This window comes from Colobus angolensis, unplaced genomic scaffold, assembly GCF_000951035.1.
Source record: "Colobus angolensis palliatus isolate OR3802 unplaced genomic scaffold, Cang.pa_1.0 Scaffold308, whole genome shotgun sequence".
NCBI classification, from domain to species: domain Eukaryota; kingdom Metazoa; phylum Chordata; class Mammalia; order Primates; family Cercopithecidae; genus Colobus; species Colobus angolensis.
Window position 1 is genome coordinate 1,553,422 of NW_012116355.1, and position 16,762 is coordinate 1,570,183.

At 42.2% G+C, this 16,762-nt stretch overlaps 1 protein-coding gene across 5 annotated transcripts in view; it reads right to left on the reverse strand.

Annotated features, from left to right (window-relative positions):
* The window catches only part of UBAP1 (ubiquitin associated protein 1), an 85,824-nt gene that overhangs the window by 18,704 nt on the left and 50,358 nt on the right, over nucleotides 1-16,762 (reverse strand). For 4 of the 5 annotated variants that reach the window (XM_011950553.1, XM_011950554.1, XM_011950556.1 and 1 more), the window contains 2 exons: nucleotides 14,379-14,419; nucleotides 1,365-1,489 (listed from right to left, as the gene is read on the reverse strand). In XM_011950553.1, the coding sequence (XP_011805943.1) occupies nucleotides 1,365-1,489; nucleotides 14,379-14,412 (159 nt within the window). In that variant the 5' untranslated portion in view covers nucleotides 14,413-14,419. The remainder of the gene's footprint in view (nucleotides 1-1,364; nucleotides 1,490-14,378; nucleotides 14,420-16,762) is intronic. The other variant, XM_011950557.1, reaches the window with a different exon arrangement.

The window sequence follows — 16,762 nt, forward strand, 5'->3', positions numbered from 1 at the left end:
TAACATGGTGAAACCCTGTCTCTACTAAAAATACAAAATTAGCCAGGCATGGTGGTGCACACCTGTAATCCCAGCTACTCAGGAGGCTGAAGCAGGAGAATCCCTTGAACCCAGGAGATGGAGATGGAGGTGGAGGTGGAGGTGGAGGCGGAGGTTGCAGTGAGCCAAGATTGCACCACTGCACTCCAGCCTGGGCAACAAGAATGAAACTCCATCTCAGAAAAAGAAAAAAAGAAAAAAAAAAGATTTAAAATGGTCCACCTGCATAGGGCACTTACCATAAATGGAGCTTGCAGGACTGGAAGTTGCTCTGGGTGAGTAAGTGAATGGTGGGTAAATGTGAAGGCCTAGGACATTACTGTACACAGTAGTACTATAGACTTTATAAACACTGTACACTTAGACCATACTAAATTTGTAAAAAACAATTTTTCTTTCAATAAATTAACTCGAGCTTACTGTGACTTTTTTTAACTTTATAAACATTAAATTTTTAAAACTTTTTTACTCTTCTGAACTAAGCCTAAAACACAAACACATCATACAACTGTACCAAAACATTTTTCTTTATACCCTTATTCTGTAAGCTTTTGGATCTTTAATTTTTTTTTTTTTTACTTTTTAAACTTCTTTCTTAAAAATGAAGCCACAAACACACACACATCAGCCTAGGCCTATGGGATCATCAGCATCACTGTTTTCCACCTCCCCGTCTTGTCTCACGGGATGATCTTCAGGATCAATACATGCATGGAGCTGTCATCTCCTATGATCACAATGCCCTCCTGTGGAATATCTCCTGAAGGACCTACCTGAGGCTGTTTTACAGTTAACTTTTTTAATAAGTAGAAGGATAATGCTAAAAAGTATAGCATAGTAATATGTAAATGAGTAACAGTCATTTATTTGTATTACATACTATACTGAATTGTATGTGCTATACTTTTATAAGACTGTCAATGCAGTAGATGTGTTTACACCAGCATCACCACAAACACTTGAGTAATGCATTGTGCTACCACGTTACAATGGTTACTACTATGTCACTATGTGATAGGTACATATATATATACTTTTCTTCCCCCCCAGTAGAGACGAGGTCTCATTAAGTTGCCCAGCCTGGTCTCAAACTCCTGAGCTCAAGTGATCCTCCCACCTTGGCCACCCACAGTGCTAGGATCACAAGCGTGAGCCACAACGTCCAGCCCCTTATAATTTTATGGGACCACTATTGTATATGCGGTCCATCATTGACCAAAAAGTGATTCTGCTTGCAACTGTAGTTTTTTTATTTCACTATACATCAAATTCTTACTCTTTAAACTTTTAAATGCACTAAACTTTAACTGAAAATTACCACTTACCTGTACTTCTCTGACAACCTGCAAACAATCAGGCAAGGAGAAGCCAATAGGTAGACCAACTTTAGCTGGTGTTTTGAATTTGTCTCCTATCTTAAATGGGACATCATCAAGGTAACTGAAAGTCCCTATAATCAAAAATAAAGTAGAAAATATCAGCAAAGAACTTCATTATTTGTTTTGCCATAATCTTATGTCTAACGGATATGCATTGATTTTTGCTATCCTAAGTCTAGAAGTTACAGAGTTCCTTCTCTGACTGCTTACCTTTTCCTTGACCCTAAATCTCTGAGAAGGAAATTCTACTCATTCAGTATTATTAGGAGTTTATTTTCAATGGCACTTAGTGTAAAAGCCAAAGTATTCACAGTGGTCTAAGAGGCCCACAGTCTCTCTGCCCTCATCTCCTTTCAGTCATTCTCTGGCTCACTGTACTAAGTTATGGTGACCGCTGCTCTTAAAGATGACAGGCTCCATCCACCTCAAAAATTCTGTACTGACTGTTCCTTCTAACTGGAACACTCTTCTGTCACATGACTCACTCCTTCAAGTTTTTGCTCAAACGTTACCCTCTCAGTGAGGCTTACACTGACCCACCCTACTTAAAAGTACTACCCCACCCTCACTACAATACTCCCACATTACCATCTTTTCCCCATAACACTTATTGCCTTCTAACATTATAAATTGACTTTTTAATTATATTTATTGTTTCTCTTTCCCAAAGAAATATAGGCTCTTTGTGGGCAAGTATTTAAGTCTATCTTATTCAATGATGTATTTTCAAAACCTTCAGCATGGTCTGGCACACATCAACATTTAATAAACACTGCTGAACGGATGAGACTCCCCAGAAAAGAATCTCCTTGATTAGGATTCTCTACTTTAGAAAAAAATCATTTTTAATTAATACAAAGAATTACTCCCAGCCTGATCAACATGGTGAAACCCTGTCTCTACTAAAAATACAAAAACTGGCCGGGCATGGTGGCGTGTGCCTGTAAACCCAGCTACTCAGGAAGCTAAGGCAGGAGAATCGCTTGAACCCAGGAGACGGAGGTTGCAGTGAGCCGAGTGGAATGCACCACTGCATTCCAGCCTGAGCAACAGAGCGAGACTCCATCTCAAAAAAAAAAAAAAAAGTAGTACTCTAGCTTAAAAAACACTACATTCTAGAACAATATGGAAATACTTAGGCAGCACAACACTAACATGATAAAGGGAAAACCAGACAAAATCATGGGATTCTGAATAAGATTATCAGGAACACAAGTCATACACAATGGAGCTGCTTTAATCTCCTAAAGGTTCTTTGCCCATTATAACTGAACAACATGGAAAGACCAGAACATGACCATCTATTCACAGGGTCAGATAAAAGGAAAACGCCTCTTGTATATGACTCAATAGCTATATACTCCAAACGGGGCCATGTTTTCTTTTCTGGAGCAGCTCTGGGAGGCTAATTTACTGGCAGAACCATCGTGGACAATGAAATACAATTGATAAAATAAATTTTGTTTTTCAATATTGGCAGCTGGTAAAGGAAGGTTTACCTCTCAGCCTCACACTATTTTCTTGGATGCTCACAGACACAGAATAAGACAATTACACCTCTTCCACGAAGATGACTTCTTTCCTTAGAAGAACTGTGTAGATCTCAAGAATTATCAAGGTCAGAAAATACTTGTAATCTTGTCATCATTCCCATTTCCTGGGATAGGTATTCTGCAGATACACCTGAAACTCTCGATCAGGAAGAATGCCCCTACTCCCAAGCCTTGTGGGAATGGGTGTCTTTCCCATCTCTTTCCCATCTAACTTCTGCCCAGAATTACAACATTTGAACTATCGCTCACTTAGCTAGCAAATTAAATTCACAACTGTGTTCAATTTAGTAATTTAACACTCTTGGAAATCACATTTATTAACACCCTAGGAAATTTTCCAAGTGTGGTCATACTTTTAGATGTGCTATTTTCATGGCTGGCAATGCCTATCACATCCCTACCCTTATTTACTTGAGTAATTATTATTTAGCCCTTTAAGAATGAACTCAAAAGGCCAGGTGCAGTGGCCCAAGCCAAATCTCACCACTTTGGAAGGCCGAGGCAGATGGATCACCTGAGGTCAGGAGTTTGAGACTAGCCTGGCCAACATGGTGAAACCCTATCTCTACTAAAAATACAAAAATGCGCCGGGCGTAGTGGCACATGCCTGTAGTCCCAGCTACTTGGGAGGCTGAGGCAGGAGAATTGCTTGAACCTAGGAGGCAGAGGGTGCAGTGAGCCTCAAGAACAACTCCTTTGTCAACCTCAGAATACCCAGTTAATACTACCACCTTAGGACTTACTTCTATGTACTGTTAATAGTTTGTTTTTGTAACCTTCCTGCAGAGAGTTTGAGCAAGAATTTGAGTGTCCCTTAACAGGGGAGAAATGTTTCATATCTGTATCACCCAAACTCAGTATAATATATGGCTGATGAAATTTGTTCAATGAATGAAGAATTAATAATAAAGACATGCCTTGGCCGGGCCCAGTGGCTCACACCTCTAATCTCAGCACTTTGGGAGGCCGAGGCAGGTGGAGGTCAGGAGTTCGAGACCAGCCTGGCCAACATGGTGAAACTGCATCTCTACTAAAAATACAAAAACTTAGCCAGACATGGTGGCGCATGCCTGTAATCCCAGCTTCTTGGGCGGCTGAGGCAGAAGAATTGCTTGAATCTGGGAGGCGGAAGTTGCAGTGAGCGAAGAATGCGCCAGTGCACTCCAGCCTGGGCAACAAGAGCGAAACTCCGTCTCAAATAAAAATAAAAATAAAAATAAAGACAACCCCTACCCCAACATACATATATATGTAACTTTTTTAAGAGACATTTGCCCAGGCTGGAGTACAGTGGTGCTACCATGGCTCACTGCATCCTTGCCCTCTGGGACCCAAGTAATCCTCCCACCTCAGCCTCCTGAGTAGCTAAGACAGGGTCTCATTATGTCGCCCAGGCTGGTCTCCAACTCCTGGGCTCAAGCATTCTTCCCACCTCAGCCTCTCAAATTGCTGGGATTACAGGCATGAACTATCACACCCAGTTCCAACTTATATTTAATATGAAAATTGAAAATTATTTGTCCAAAAATGACAAGGCTAGTCATGCAAATGTTTTTAACAGATTACTCATACATGATACAAGCATATGTCTGAGATCTGAACAAAGTTACAAAAATGTACCAGACAGATGTCATCCCCCGCACCAGCACCACCAAAAAAGTGCTGGGAGCCACCACAGCTTACCAACAAAACTAAGTGTTGATTACAACACTTACACTCTATGGCACTTATAAAATGCTTATATTTTAGAAGATTAGAACAAAAGTTCTTTCTAATTTTAAAGAATTTTTGTCTGTTTTCTTTGAAAACAGGGACTCAAATGTTATTGAAAGATTCTAACTTTGGCTAGTATCCTGATTAACTGGAAACAAAGCTGAAACTTTGGCACTAAGAATCACTGGAAAGATTTACAGTCAAGTTAACAAGCACACAATTAAGTCTTTTGTTTAACACTAATAAGCATAGATGATACACAAAAATGATAAAATCTATCCACATTAATAACTATATTTGGCCGGGTGCGGTAGCTCACGCCTGTAATCCCAGCAATTTGGGAGGCCAAGGCAGGCACATCACGAAGTCAGGAGTTTGAGACCAGCCTGGCCAGCATGGTGAAACCCCGTCTCTACTAAAAATACAAAAAATTAGCTGGGCATGGTGGTGTGCCCATGTAATCCCAGCCACTCAGGAGGCTGAAGCAGGAGAACTGCTTTAACCTGGAAAGAAGAAGTTGCAGCGAGCTGAGATCACACCACTGCACTACACCATTTCAATAATAATAATAATAACTAAATTTTCTTAAATAACTAGTTCTATTGTAGATTGGTAACAAGGAGTTGAGGGAGAAAAACTGCAAAAAAAAAGTACAAGGAGTTGAGGGAGAAAAACTACAAAAAAAAAGTACTGTGCTAAAGATATGAGGCCGGGCGTGGTGGTTCACGCCTGTAATCCTAGCACTTTGGGAGGCAGAGGTGGGTGGATCACCTGAGGTCAGGAGTTCGAGACCAGCCTGGCCAACATGGTAAAACCCTGTCTCTACTAAAAATACAAAAATTAGGGACCAAGCATGGTGGCTTACACCTGTAATCCCAGCATTCTGGGAGGCTGAGGCAGGCAGATCACGAGGTCAGGAGATTGAAACCATCCTGGCCAACATGGTGAAACCCCATCTCTACTAAAAATACAAAAATTAGGGACCAAGCATGGTGGCTTACACCTGTAATCCCAGCATTCTGGGAGGCTGAGGCAGGCAGATCACGAGGTCAGGAGATTGAAACCATCCTGGCCAACATGGTGAAACCCCATCTCTACTAAAAATACAAAAATGAGCCGGGCATGGTGGCACATTCCTGTAATCCCAGCTACTCGGAAGGCTGAGGCAGGAGAATCGCTTGAACCTGGGAGTCGAAGGTTGCAGTGAGCTGAGATGGCTCCACTGCGCTCCCGCCTGGCAACAGAGCAAGACTCCATGTCAGGCCGGGTACAGTAGCTCACGCCTGTAATCCCAGCACTTTGGAAGGCTGAGGTAGGCAGATCACGAGATCAAGAGTTCGAGACCAGCCTGACCAACATGGTGAAACTCTATCTCTACCAAAAATACAAAAATTAGCCGGGCGTGGTGGCACATGCCTGTAGTCCCAGCTACTCGGAAGGCTGAGGCAAGAGAATCGCTTGAACCTGGGATGCAGAGGTTGCAGTGAGCCTAGATCACGTCACTGCACTGCAGCCTGGGCGACAGAGCAAGATTCCATCTCAAAAAAAATAATAAATGAATAAAAGATATTAGTCAAATAAAATCCTGTAAAAAAAAAAAAGTGATTTCCTTGCCTACCTTTCAGATAGCAAACTATTATAATGTGATACACACTGATAAACTTATATTCTATAAATCAAACTAGGTCCTGGCTTAGGGACAGAAAAGATGAGGTAGAATACCTTTAAAGGGCTGCTGTTTCCTTTCACTAGCACCAATTGCAGGTATCTGGTTTAAAAACCAGCTTCCTTTTACTAACAAAGCCAATGCCATTGTGATTTATTTAGCACATCCCCCAACCCTCCAGGGTCTTAGTACTTTAAAAGCTTTATTAAGAGAGAATGAACAAATAGTTCGGTAATTACTGGAGGGAGGAAGTAGGATAAAGGGCAAAAAGGCATTTAAAGAGATGGGAACGTGGCCAGGCAAAGTGGCTCACACCTGTAATCCCAGCACTTTGGGAGGCCAAGGCGGATGGATCACTTGAGCTCAGGATTTCAAGACCAGCCTGGCCAACATGGTGAAACCTCCGTCTCTACTAAAAATACAAAAAAACTTAGCTAGTCCTGGTGGTGCACACCTGTAATCCCAGCTACTCGGGAAACTGCGGCAGGAGAATCGCTTGAACCCAGAAGGTGGAGGCTGCAGTGAGCCGAAATCGCGCCACTGCACTCCAGCCTGGGCAACTGAGACTCCATCTCCAAAAAAAAAAAAAGGAACAAAGAAAGCAGTATTTGTAATAATGGATAGAGACTACTGTTAACTACTATTAATGATGGTGCTGTGAAAATCAGAAAATATATTTCTTCCAAATATAACCAATTATGTCTCAGGAATTTTCTTTTTCTTTTGAGATGAAGTCTCGCTCTGTCGCCCAGGCTAGAGTGCAGTGGCGCGATCTTGGCTCACTGCCAGCTCCACCTGCCAGGTTCACACCATTCTCCTGCCTCAGCCTCCTGAATAGCTGGGACTACAGGCGCCCGCCACCACACCTGGCTAATTTTTTGTATTTTTAGTAGAGACGGGGTTTCACGGTGTTAGCTAGGTGTTTGGGTGAGGGAGAAGGGACAAGATGGAGGAAGGTAAACAAGAAGGCACCACTCCTGTTGCTTCCAGGTTCTTCCTCACCAACTTACCCGCTCACGAGAAAATGCAGCCCGCCCCCAGAAGATGCAGATCAACCGAGCATGCGCCAGGTGAGTCAATCCGAAGAGAACGAAACTTACCCGGCCACGCCTATGGAGACGCCCCTATCACGCCCTTATCCCGCCCACTGCCCTCCCCCTTCCAGTACCAATGCATAAAAGTCCACTGCCGGCAGGAGCCGGGGTGACTTCTTCGGCCCCCGCATTCGTGGACCGGAGAATATCACCCGAGAGCGCCGGGGCAACTTCCCTGGCCCCATACCTGAGGACCAGGGAACCTCGCCCGAGATTGTGTGCGTATTTGCAATAAAAGGCTGCCGCTTTCTTATGTACTTTGGCCTCATGTTTAATTACTTAGCTCTCCTAAATTAAGTTACATTAAATTAAATTAAGACACTAGGATGGTCTCGATCTCCTGACCTCGTGATTCACCCGCCTCAGCCTCCCAAAGTGCTGGGATTACAGGCGTGAGCCACCACGCCCGGTTTCTTTTTTAAGAAAGGGTCTTGCTCTGTCACCCAGGCTGGAGTGCAGTGACGTCATCACCTCTCACTGCAGCCTAATTCTCCTGAGCTCAAGTGATCCTCCCACCTCAGCCTCCTGAGTAGCTGGGACTACAGGCATGCACCCCCATGCCCAGTTAGTTTTTAACTTTTTTTTGTAGAGCTGAGGGCTCACTTTGTTGCCCAGGCTGGTCTCAAATTCCCAGACTCAGGTGATCCTCCCACCTCAGCCTCCCAAAGTGGAACTGTCCATTTTTATCCAATGTATCAAGAATTTAAAATATTATAGTTAACAATTTTCTGCCTCAACCTCAAATACCTTTTAGTTTCAGTCCTCATTACTGAAAATCTTCCTAAAATATTTGAGTCCATTTTCCTAAGTTCAATTTTTTAAACAGCCACTAAGTGCATGCCTAATGGCTGTGGTTGTGGAAGTTCCCTGAAGTTAGGTTCTGCACACCACTTTGGTGGAAGACAGTTAGTGGGCTGAATGTGTAACAACTCAGGATGAACTCTGGGAAGATTTCATTTGTTTCTTTCTAAATTGCTGATATGCCTATGATTCTGTAACCTGCCCGTTTTTCTAAAAAAAGGTACAATTCCAGGTAGGGGGAGAAATTCCCAATAGAGGAGAGCAACTGCATTATATTTAGTTCAGGTTTTATTCTGAGGAGATTCAAATTGAGGTTTTTTTAAAAAGAGTAAGATCAAACTTAAAATTAAGTGAAAATCTGCAATTCCACGACCAGTTATCACCATCTGAAAGTCATCAGTGTCTACTGCAGCAAGGGGTTTAAAATAAATAAATAAATAAACAAACAAAACTATCTTAAAGCCACAGGCCAGGTAACACTTGCAAAATCACAAATATACAAAATTACATAGATACCTGTTGTAAGATGTGAAATCACAAGAAAATGTTACTCATATCCTAACAACAAAACAAGCCACATCATCTACAAAATCAGCTTTTTAATATACATTGTCTGGCATTCAATTAAAAACTGTAAGACACAGAAAGAAGCAAGAAAATGTGATCTAGAATTAAGAGAGGAACCAGTCATCAGACTCAAATTCAGGGACAGCCAAGATATTGTAAACATCAGACAGGGAGCTTTAAAATAACAATAATAAATATGTTAAAGGGTCTAATGGAAAAAATAAACATGTGTGAGCAGATGGGAACTTCAGCAGAGAGATGGAAATATAAAGAAACAAATGGAAATGCCACAAGTGAAAAATGCATTATCAGAAAAGAAAAATTTTGATGGTTCATAAGCCAGGCTACGCTAATGCGAAGACAATAATCAGCATAAGAAAGACTCGGGACTTGAAGTTAGGTGAAAACAAATTAGCTAAACTGAAATACAAACAGAGAAAAAGGAAAAAAACTGAACAGTGTTGAGATATCTGGAACAATACCAAACAACCTAATGTATATGTGATCATAGCTCACTATAACATTGAACTCCTGGGATTAAGCAAACCTCCTGTCCCAGGCTCCTGAGATGCTAGGACTACAGAGAAGCTCCACCACACCTGGCTAATTTTTAATTCTTTTGTAGAAACAAGGCCAGGCACGGTGGCTCATGCTTGTAATCCCAGAACTTTGGGAGACAAAGGCAGGTGGATCACCTGAGGTCGGGAGTTCAAAGCAACCTGGCCAACATGGCGAAACCCTATCTCTACTAAAAATACAAAAATTAGCCAGACATGGTGGTGCGCACCTGTAATCCCAGCTACTCAGGGGGCTGAGACAGGAGAATTGCTTGAGCAATTGCTTGAGGAAGCAGAGGTTGCAGTGAGCAGAGATGGCACCACTGCACTGCAGCATGGGTGACAGAGCGGGACTCCATCTCAAACAAACAAACAAAAACAAGAAACAGGGGGTCTTGCTGTGTTGCCCAGGCTGGTCTCAAACTCCTGGTCTCAGGCAATCCCTCCAGCCCACCACACACACACACACACACACACAACTATTGTGTAATAGAGTGGAGGAAACTTTGGGAGGTAATGAATGTTAATGCCTTAATGATGATAATGGTTTCATGAGTGTATACTTATCCCCAAACTCATCAAGATGTATACGTTAAATATGTAATTATGTACAGCTTTTTATATATCAATTATACTTCAATAAACTGATTTAAGGAGGGGGGCTAGTTTTATCAAATCTTATCACAGGGTCTATTTTTTCATAAATTAGAGTCTCAACACATTTTCCAGATAAATAACATTTCTCCTAGATGAAAACAAGAATCAGTTAAAGAGGATTGAGATTTTAAAGCACCAGGCTCCAAGAAAGTCCTTATCCAAACTAAGCCAATGGTATGCAGTTTTTATAAGAAATGGATAATATTTCTAGAAGTCTGAGAAATAACTGTTTGTTTCCCTTATTCTGTTATTTAGTGATATATGGTTACTAGTAACAGTGAAGTTGTTCAGCTTTAGTTGAAAATAATAAACTCAGAGGTAAATCAAGCGCTAATCAAAGACAGCACAGCACCAGACCTACTCAGTCCCAAATATTAAGAAAAAAATACATTTTAATATCCAGTCATGACAGCAGTTATTACCTCCTTGTCTACACCCCAAGTGCCACAGAAAAGTTATACCCACATCCATTTACCTCCCAATGGACCAGTCAGACACCTAACTTTGGAGGAATCAATCCACAGGCTCATAAGCTAAGAAGGCTATGCCATCAGTTTACCCTGACCAAAAGATATAAAATCTCTGTCTCTATGATGCTAGCCACTGACACTGAAAGATCAAGTAGCAAGCAGCACCTTAACTGGGGTGGCCATTTATAGCCCTGTGTACTCAACACTATTAGGCCAAGAAAGCAAGTCTATGAACTGAAGAATAATAATGGATCTCAGACATAGAAACATATAGTGAAGAAAGGCTAAGCAGCTTCCTGAGAAGTGGAAGGAGCAGCCTTAGTTCCTGGCTTTCTAATTTTAGCCTTGAGAGAGCAGAAACTTATTTCCTGTACTCACATGCCTACACAATTGCCTATTAAATATTCTCCATCTATCCCCCTTCATTTCTTTACTTAAACTACCTGATATCTAAAAATAGGATACTTTACTCTAAAAACCCAACTAGCTCTTTCCAGCCAGCACCGAGCAACGGACATCTCTCGGGAGAACTGACACAAGCACCGCAAGACCCGGGCAAGAGAAAGCCCTACCACAAGAAGCGGAAGTATGAGGTGGGGTGCCCAGCTGCCAACACCAAGATTGGCCCCTGCCACATCCACACAGTCCACGTTCGAGGAGGTAACTAGAAATACTGTGCCCTGAGGCTGGACATAGGGAATTTCTCCTGGGGCTCAGAGTGTTGTACTCGCAAAACAAGGATAATCGATGTTGTCTACAATGTGTCTAATAATGAGCTGGTCCGTATCAAGACCCTGGTGAAGAACTGCATCATGCTCATTAACAGTACACCATACTCATCGACAGCACACCGTATGGACAGTTGTACGAGTCCCACTATGCACTGCCCCTGGACCGCAAGAAAGGAGCCAAACTGACTCCTGAGGAAGAAGAGACTTTAAACAAGAAATGATCTAAAAAATTTCAGAAGAAATCGATGAAAGGAAAAAGAATGCCAAAATCAGCAGTCTCTTGGAGGAGCAGTTCCAGCAGGGCAAGCTTCTTGCATGCATCGCTTCAAGGCTGGGACAGTGTGGCCAAGCAGATGGCTATGTGCTAGAAGGCAAGGAATTGGAGTTCTATCAGGAAAATCAAGGCCCGGAAAGACAAATAAATCCTCGTTTTTGTCTTCACCCATGTAATAAAGGTGTTTATTGTTTTGTTCCCCCCCCAAAAAGAAACAAACAAACAAAAAACAACTAAAGCCGGTGAAATTCAACCAGGAACTCAGCAATAAAAGCCCTGTTAAGGGAGAAGCAGCCTAAGGGAGAAAGAAAATTTTTCTCCTAAACTTTACTCAGGTAGAAAGTTTCATTTAAACAATAACACTTTGGGCCGGGCGCAGTGGCTTGCGCCTGTAATCCCAGCACTTTGGGAGGCTGAGGCAGGCAGATCATGAGGTCAGAAGATCAAGATCATCCTGGCTAACACAGTGAAACCCCGTCTGTACTAAAAAATACAAAAAAATTAGCCGGGCATGGTGGTGGGTGCCTGTAGTCCCAGCTACTTGGGAGGTTGAGGCAGGAGAATGGCGTGAACCCAGGAGGTGGAGCTTGCAGTGAGCTGAGATTGTGCCACTGCACTCCAGCCTGAGCAACAGAGCAAGACTCTCTTTCAAAAAAAAATTAAATTTAATTTAAAAATAACACTTTGGTTAGGAATTCTTTTTTTTTTTTTTTTTTGAGACCGAGTTTCGCTCGTTGCCCAGGCTGGAGTGCAATGACACCATCTCAGTTCACCATAACCTCCGCCTCCCAGGTTCAAGCGATTCTCCTGCCTCAACCTCCCGAGTAGCTGGGATTAAAGACATGCACCACCAGCCCCGGCTAATTTTATATTTTTAGTAAAGACGGGGTTTCTCCATGTTGGTCAGGCTGGTTTTGAACTCCTGACCTCAGGTGATCCGCCCGCTTCGGCCTCCCAAAGTGCTGGGATTACAGGTGTGAGCCACTGCACCCAGCCTGGTTAGGAATTTAAGGAGATGGGGAAATACCAGTCTTTACTGAGCAGACACCTTCAAAATTATAATCTTCTCTCTGGAATGTTCAGTTGAAATACAAAACATGGGGTACAACTATTTTCAGTCTGATCAAAACAGATGTTCCAAAGATTCAAAACAGAAAGTCTATCTTTTGAAATAAGGGCAAATTTTTCATTTTTGCTATTTTCTCTCCTCAAGCTTTTCCTCTGCCCTTGCTCTGTCCTCTCTTTTCTCCCTTGAAAAGGTGATCTAAAGGCAATTCAGATCTGCCTTTTTCCCCCTTTTTCTTTTCTTAAGCTCAGCGGCAAGAATCTTTTGTTTGTTTGTTTGAGACAGGCTCTCATGTGATTCAGGCTGGAGTGCAGTGGCGTGATCATGGCTCACTGCAGCCTTGACCTCCGGGGTCAGCACTTCTCCCACCTCTCAGCCTCCCAAGTAGCTGAGACTACAGGCAGATACCAGCATACCCAGCTAATTTTTAAATTTTTTTGTAGAGACAGTGTCTCACTATGTTGCCCAGGCTGGTCTTGAACTCCTGGCCTTAAGTGATCCTCTCGCCTCAACCTCCTAATCTCCTGTTGGGATTACAGGGGTGAGCCACCGTGCCCTGCCCAGATCTGCCTTTCTATTATCATTTGAATACTTTTAAGAAGACCTGTAATAATCCATAAATAATAGCAAATAGCTTACCTGAAATATAAGATGCCTGATTTCTTTAAAGAATGCTAATTCCAGAGTTTGAATAACTTCAAAAGGATTTTTTAAAACTCAGGCAGGTTATCTATGTAAGTATATGCACACTGACAAATCAAACTTTAAAGGCTGTTGTATAAAATACATAAGCAAGTAAAATCACAGTCACTGCTACACCACTCTGACTCAGCTGAGGGATCTTATCAACCAACCACTCGCAGCTCAGAAGAGCATACCAACACATCCCCAGGCAGTCTAGTAACTCATTCTCACAATGATGTGATATACATATGTATTTTTTTGTTTGAGTCAGCGTCTCACTCTGTCGTCCAGGCTGGAGTGCAGTTATATGATCACAGCTCACTGCAACTTCAAACTTCTGGGATCAAGCAATCCTCCCACCTTAAGCCCCCAAGTAGCTGGGATTGCAGACACATGCCACCGTGCCTGGCTGATACAATTTTTAACATGGCAAATTGGCTTTAAAACCTCTTTTAAAGTAATTGTGTTATTTGACTACTTCTGGTTTTTAATTCTTATCTTCTACTGTATGAAAAAAGGGTATAATTTTAACTTCTTAGGTACCTCCTTCCATTCCCCTCCAAAGGCAGATAATGGTTTATTATTGTATTCCATTTTGAAAGGTTGTATCATAGGAAAAAAAGACAGAGAAACTATTAATTTCAAATTCAAAATTATAAATATCAGTATTGATACCTCTGTAATACAGTGATTGATTTGTAGTAAATTACTTCCTTTGATGGGGCACAGGGAACTAAACTAAAACAATATAAAGCATTAACCAAAGGGTTAGAATTTTTCACACACACATATGGAGAAGAGCTATGACTAAGGAACAGGAAAGGGAAAGGTAACTATACCTTCGATGCTGCTGAAGAAACAGAACAGGCAGACTCCTAATCTATCACTAGTAGTTTCAAGTACAATAACCAGAGACACTCTAAAGTTAAACTACCCATTTGAAGAAATACTTTTAGTTCTCTGAAGACCTTTTGGATATACATGATACATTGTTGTACAACTTTATTTTTGTCAAGCTGTTCATTAAAAGAGACAAAAAGGGGCAACTGTACTTAAAACTATGCTAAGTGATTCCAAATCCTCTGATCAAATCATAACTTAAACCATGATTCTAACAGTCCACTTACCATGAAAATCTGCACCCAACTTCTTAGAAGCCATTTAGAACCTGAAAAACAAGGAAATATTTCTTAGGCACATTATACCTTGAAGGTAGTACGAAGAAAATTGAGAGTACAAAAAAGAAACCAGAAGACCTAAGGTTTCAGGGCTGACAGAATCCTCACTTCTTACTCCTAAAGTCCAAAAAAAGATCCAGGCACTGTGGCTCATGCCTGTAATCCCAGTGCTTTGGGAGGCGGAGGTGGGAGGATCACTTGAGCCCAGAAATTTGAGATCAGCAACATAGTGAGATCTCATAGGGAGACTGAGGTTGCAGTGAGCCACTGCACTACAGCCTGGGCAACAGAGCAAGACCCTGTCTCACACACAAAAAAATAATTAATGAAAATCAAAAATTTGCTGGGCGTGGTGGCGCATGCCTATAGTCCTAGCTACTTGGGAGGCTGACGTGAGATGATCACTTAAGCTTAGGACTTGAGGCTGCAGTGAGCTAAGAAGGTGCCACTGAACTGCAGCCTGTGCAACAGCACAAGACCCTGTGAAGGGAAGGGGAAGGGTAGGGCAGGGCAGGGCAGGGCAGGACAAGACAAGACAAGACTCAATGTTCATAGGGGCATTTTTTTTCAGATTAGGGACGCTGAACCAATAAGTATGATGCAAAAAGTTACAAAATCTGAAATCTGAATCACTTCTGGTGCCAAGCATTTAGATAAGGGATACTCAACCTGTACATAAAAAATATTTATAATGGTTGCCTCTAGGTAATAGGACTGGGAATAATTCATAAAATATTTGTATTTCTGAACATTATATGGTAACATCTATTAATTTGGTAGTTAATTTTAACATTTTCTTGAAAAGTTTCTGTTTTCAGCCAGGCGTGGTGACTTACACATGTAATCCCGCATTCTGGGAGGCTGAGGCAGGTGGATTACCTGAGCCCAGGAGTTCCAAGACCAGCCTGGGCAACATAGTGAAACCTCATCTCTACAAAGATACAAAAAATTCGCCGGTGTGGTGTTGCACGCCTGTAGTCCCTGCTACTCAGGAGGCTGAGGTAGGAGAATCACCTGAGCCCAGGAAGTCAAGGCTGCAGTGACCAGTGATTGTACCACTGCACTCCAGCCTAGGCAACAGAGCGAGACTGTTTCAAAAAAAAAAAAAGTTTCCATTTTTCAGCATGGTGTACAGAGTGTATTCTGTTTGATACTGTAGTTCATGGAGAATTAAATTTATGAATATGTATATCAAATTTCAAAGAAACTGCAAACCATACTGAAAATGATTTAACCTTTTTATATGTGCAGAAAACATTTCCTAGGCATCTCCCTGTTGCCCAGGCTGGAGTGAAGCGCTGCAATCTTTATTGCAACCTCTGCCTCCTGAGTTCAAACAATTCTCATGTCTCAGCTTCCCCAAGCAGCTGGGATTACGGAAGTGTGCCATCACACCCAGCTACTTATTTTGTAATTTTATTAGAAACAGAGTTTTGTCATGTTGGACAGGCTGGTCTTGAACTCATGGGCTCAAGTGATCCACCCACCCCAGCCTCCCAAAGTGCTGTGATTACAGGCATGAGCCACTGCACCCCGTCTCACAGTGAGACTTCTAAAACCCAGAAGCAAGATTCTTAGCAGCCTCAACCTTTCCACACAGGCACATAACAGAAATTTGTTTTCCTAAATTGGGAAAGTAGCGGTATCTAAACTTCCAGCAGTGAAAGTCGTGAATATGCTCACAGACATATGCAGAAAATTAGTGTTTCATTTCCATAACCCCAATAAAAATTGTGTGATATCAGCTGTTTGACAAAGCAACTGTTGTTGAGGTAAAGAACTTGAGAGAGGCTGTTTGAGTCTTTAATAAACAATTTTCCAAACAATACCTATAATACGCTGACATCAGGAATGTTATAAAGAAGTTCCACCAAAATTTAAATGGATGTGCTTGGTTTTTTTTTTTTTTTTTTTTGAGATGAGTCTCGCTCTGTTACCAGCCTGGAGTGCAGTGGTGCAATCTCGGCTCACTGCAACCACTGCCTCCCAGGTTCAAGCGATTCTCCTGCCTCAGTCTCCCGAGTAGCTGGGACTACAGGCACACACCACCCTGCCCAGCTAATTTTTGTATTTTTAGTAGAGACGGGGTTTCACCATGGTTGGCCAGGATGATCTCGATCTCTTGACCTTGTGATCCACCTGCCTCGGCCTCCCAAAGGCTGGGATTACAGACGTGAGCTACTGCGCCCAGCCAAATGCTTGGCTTTTTTAAAAGGCTCAACTGGGCCAGGCGCGGTGGCTCATGCCTGTAATCCCAACTCTTTGGGAGGCCGAGGCGGGCGAATCACGAGGTCAGGAGATCAAGACCATCCTGGCTAACACAGTGAAACCCC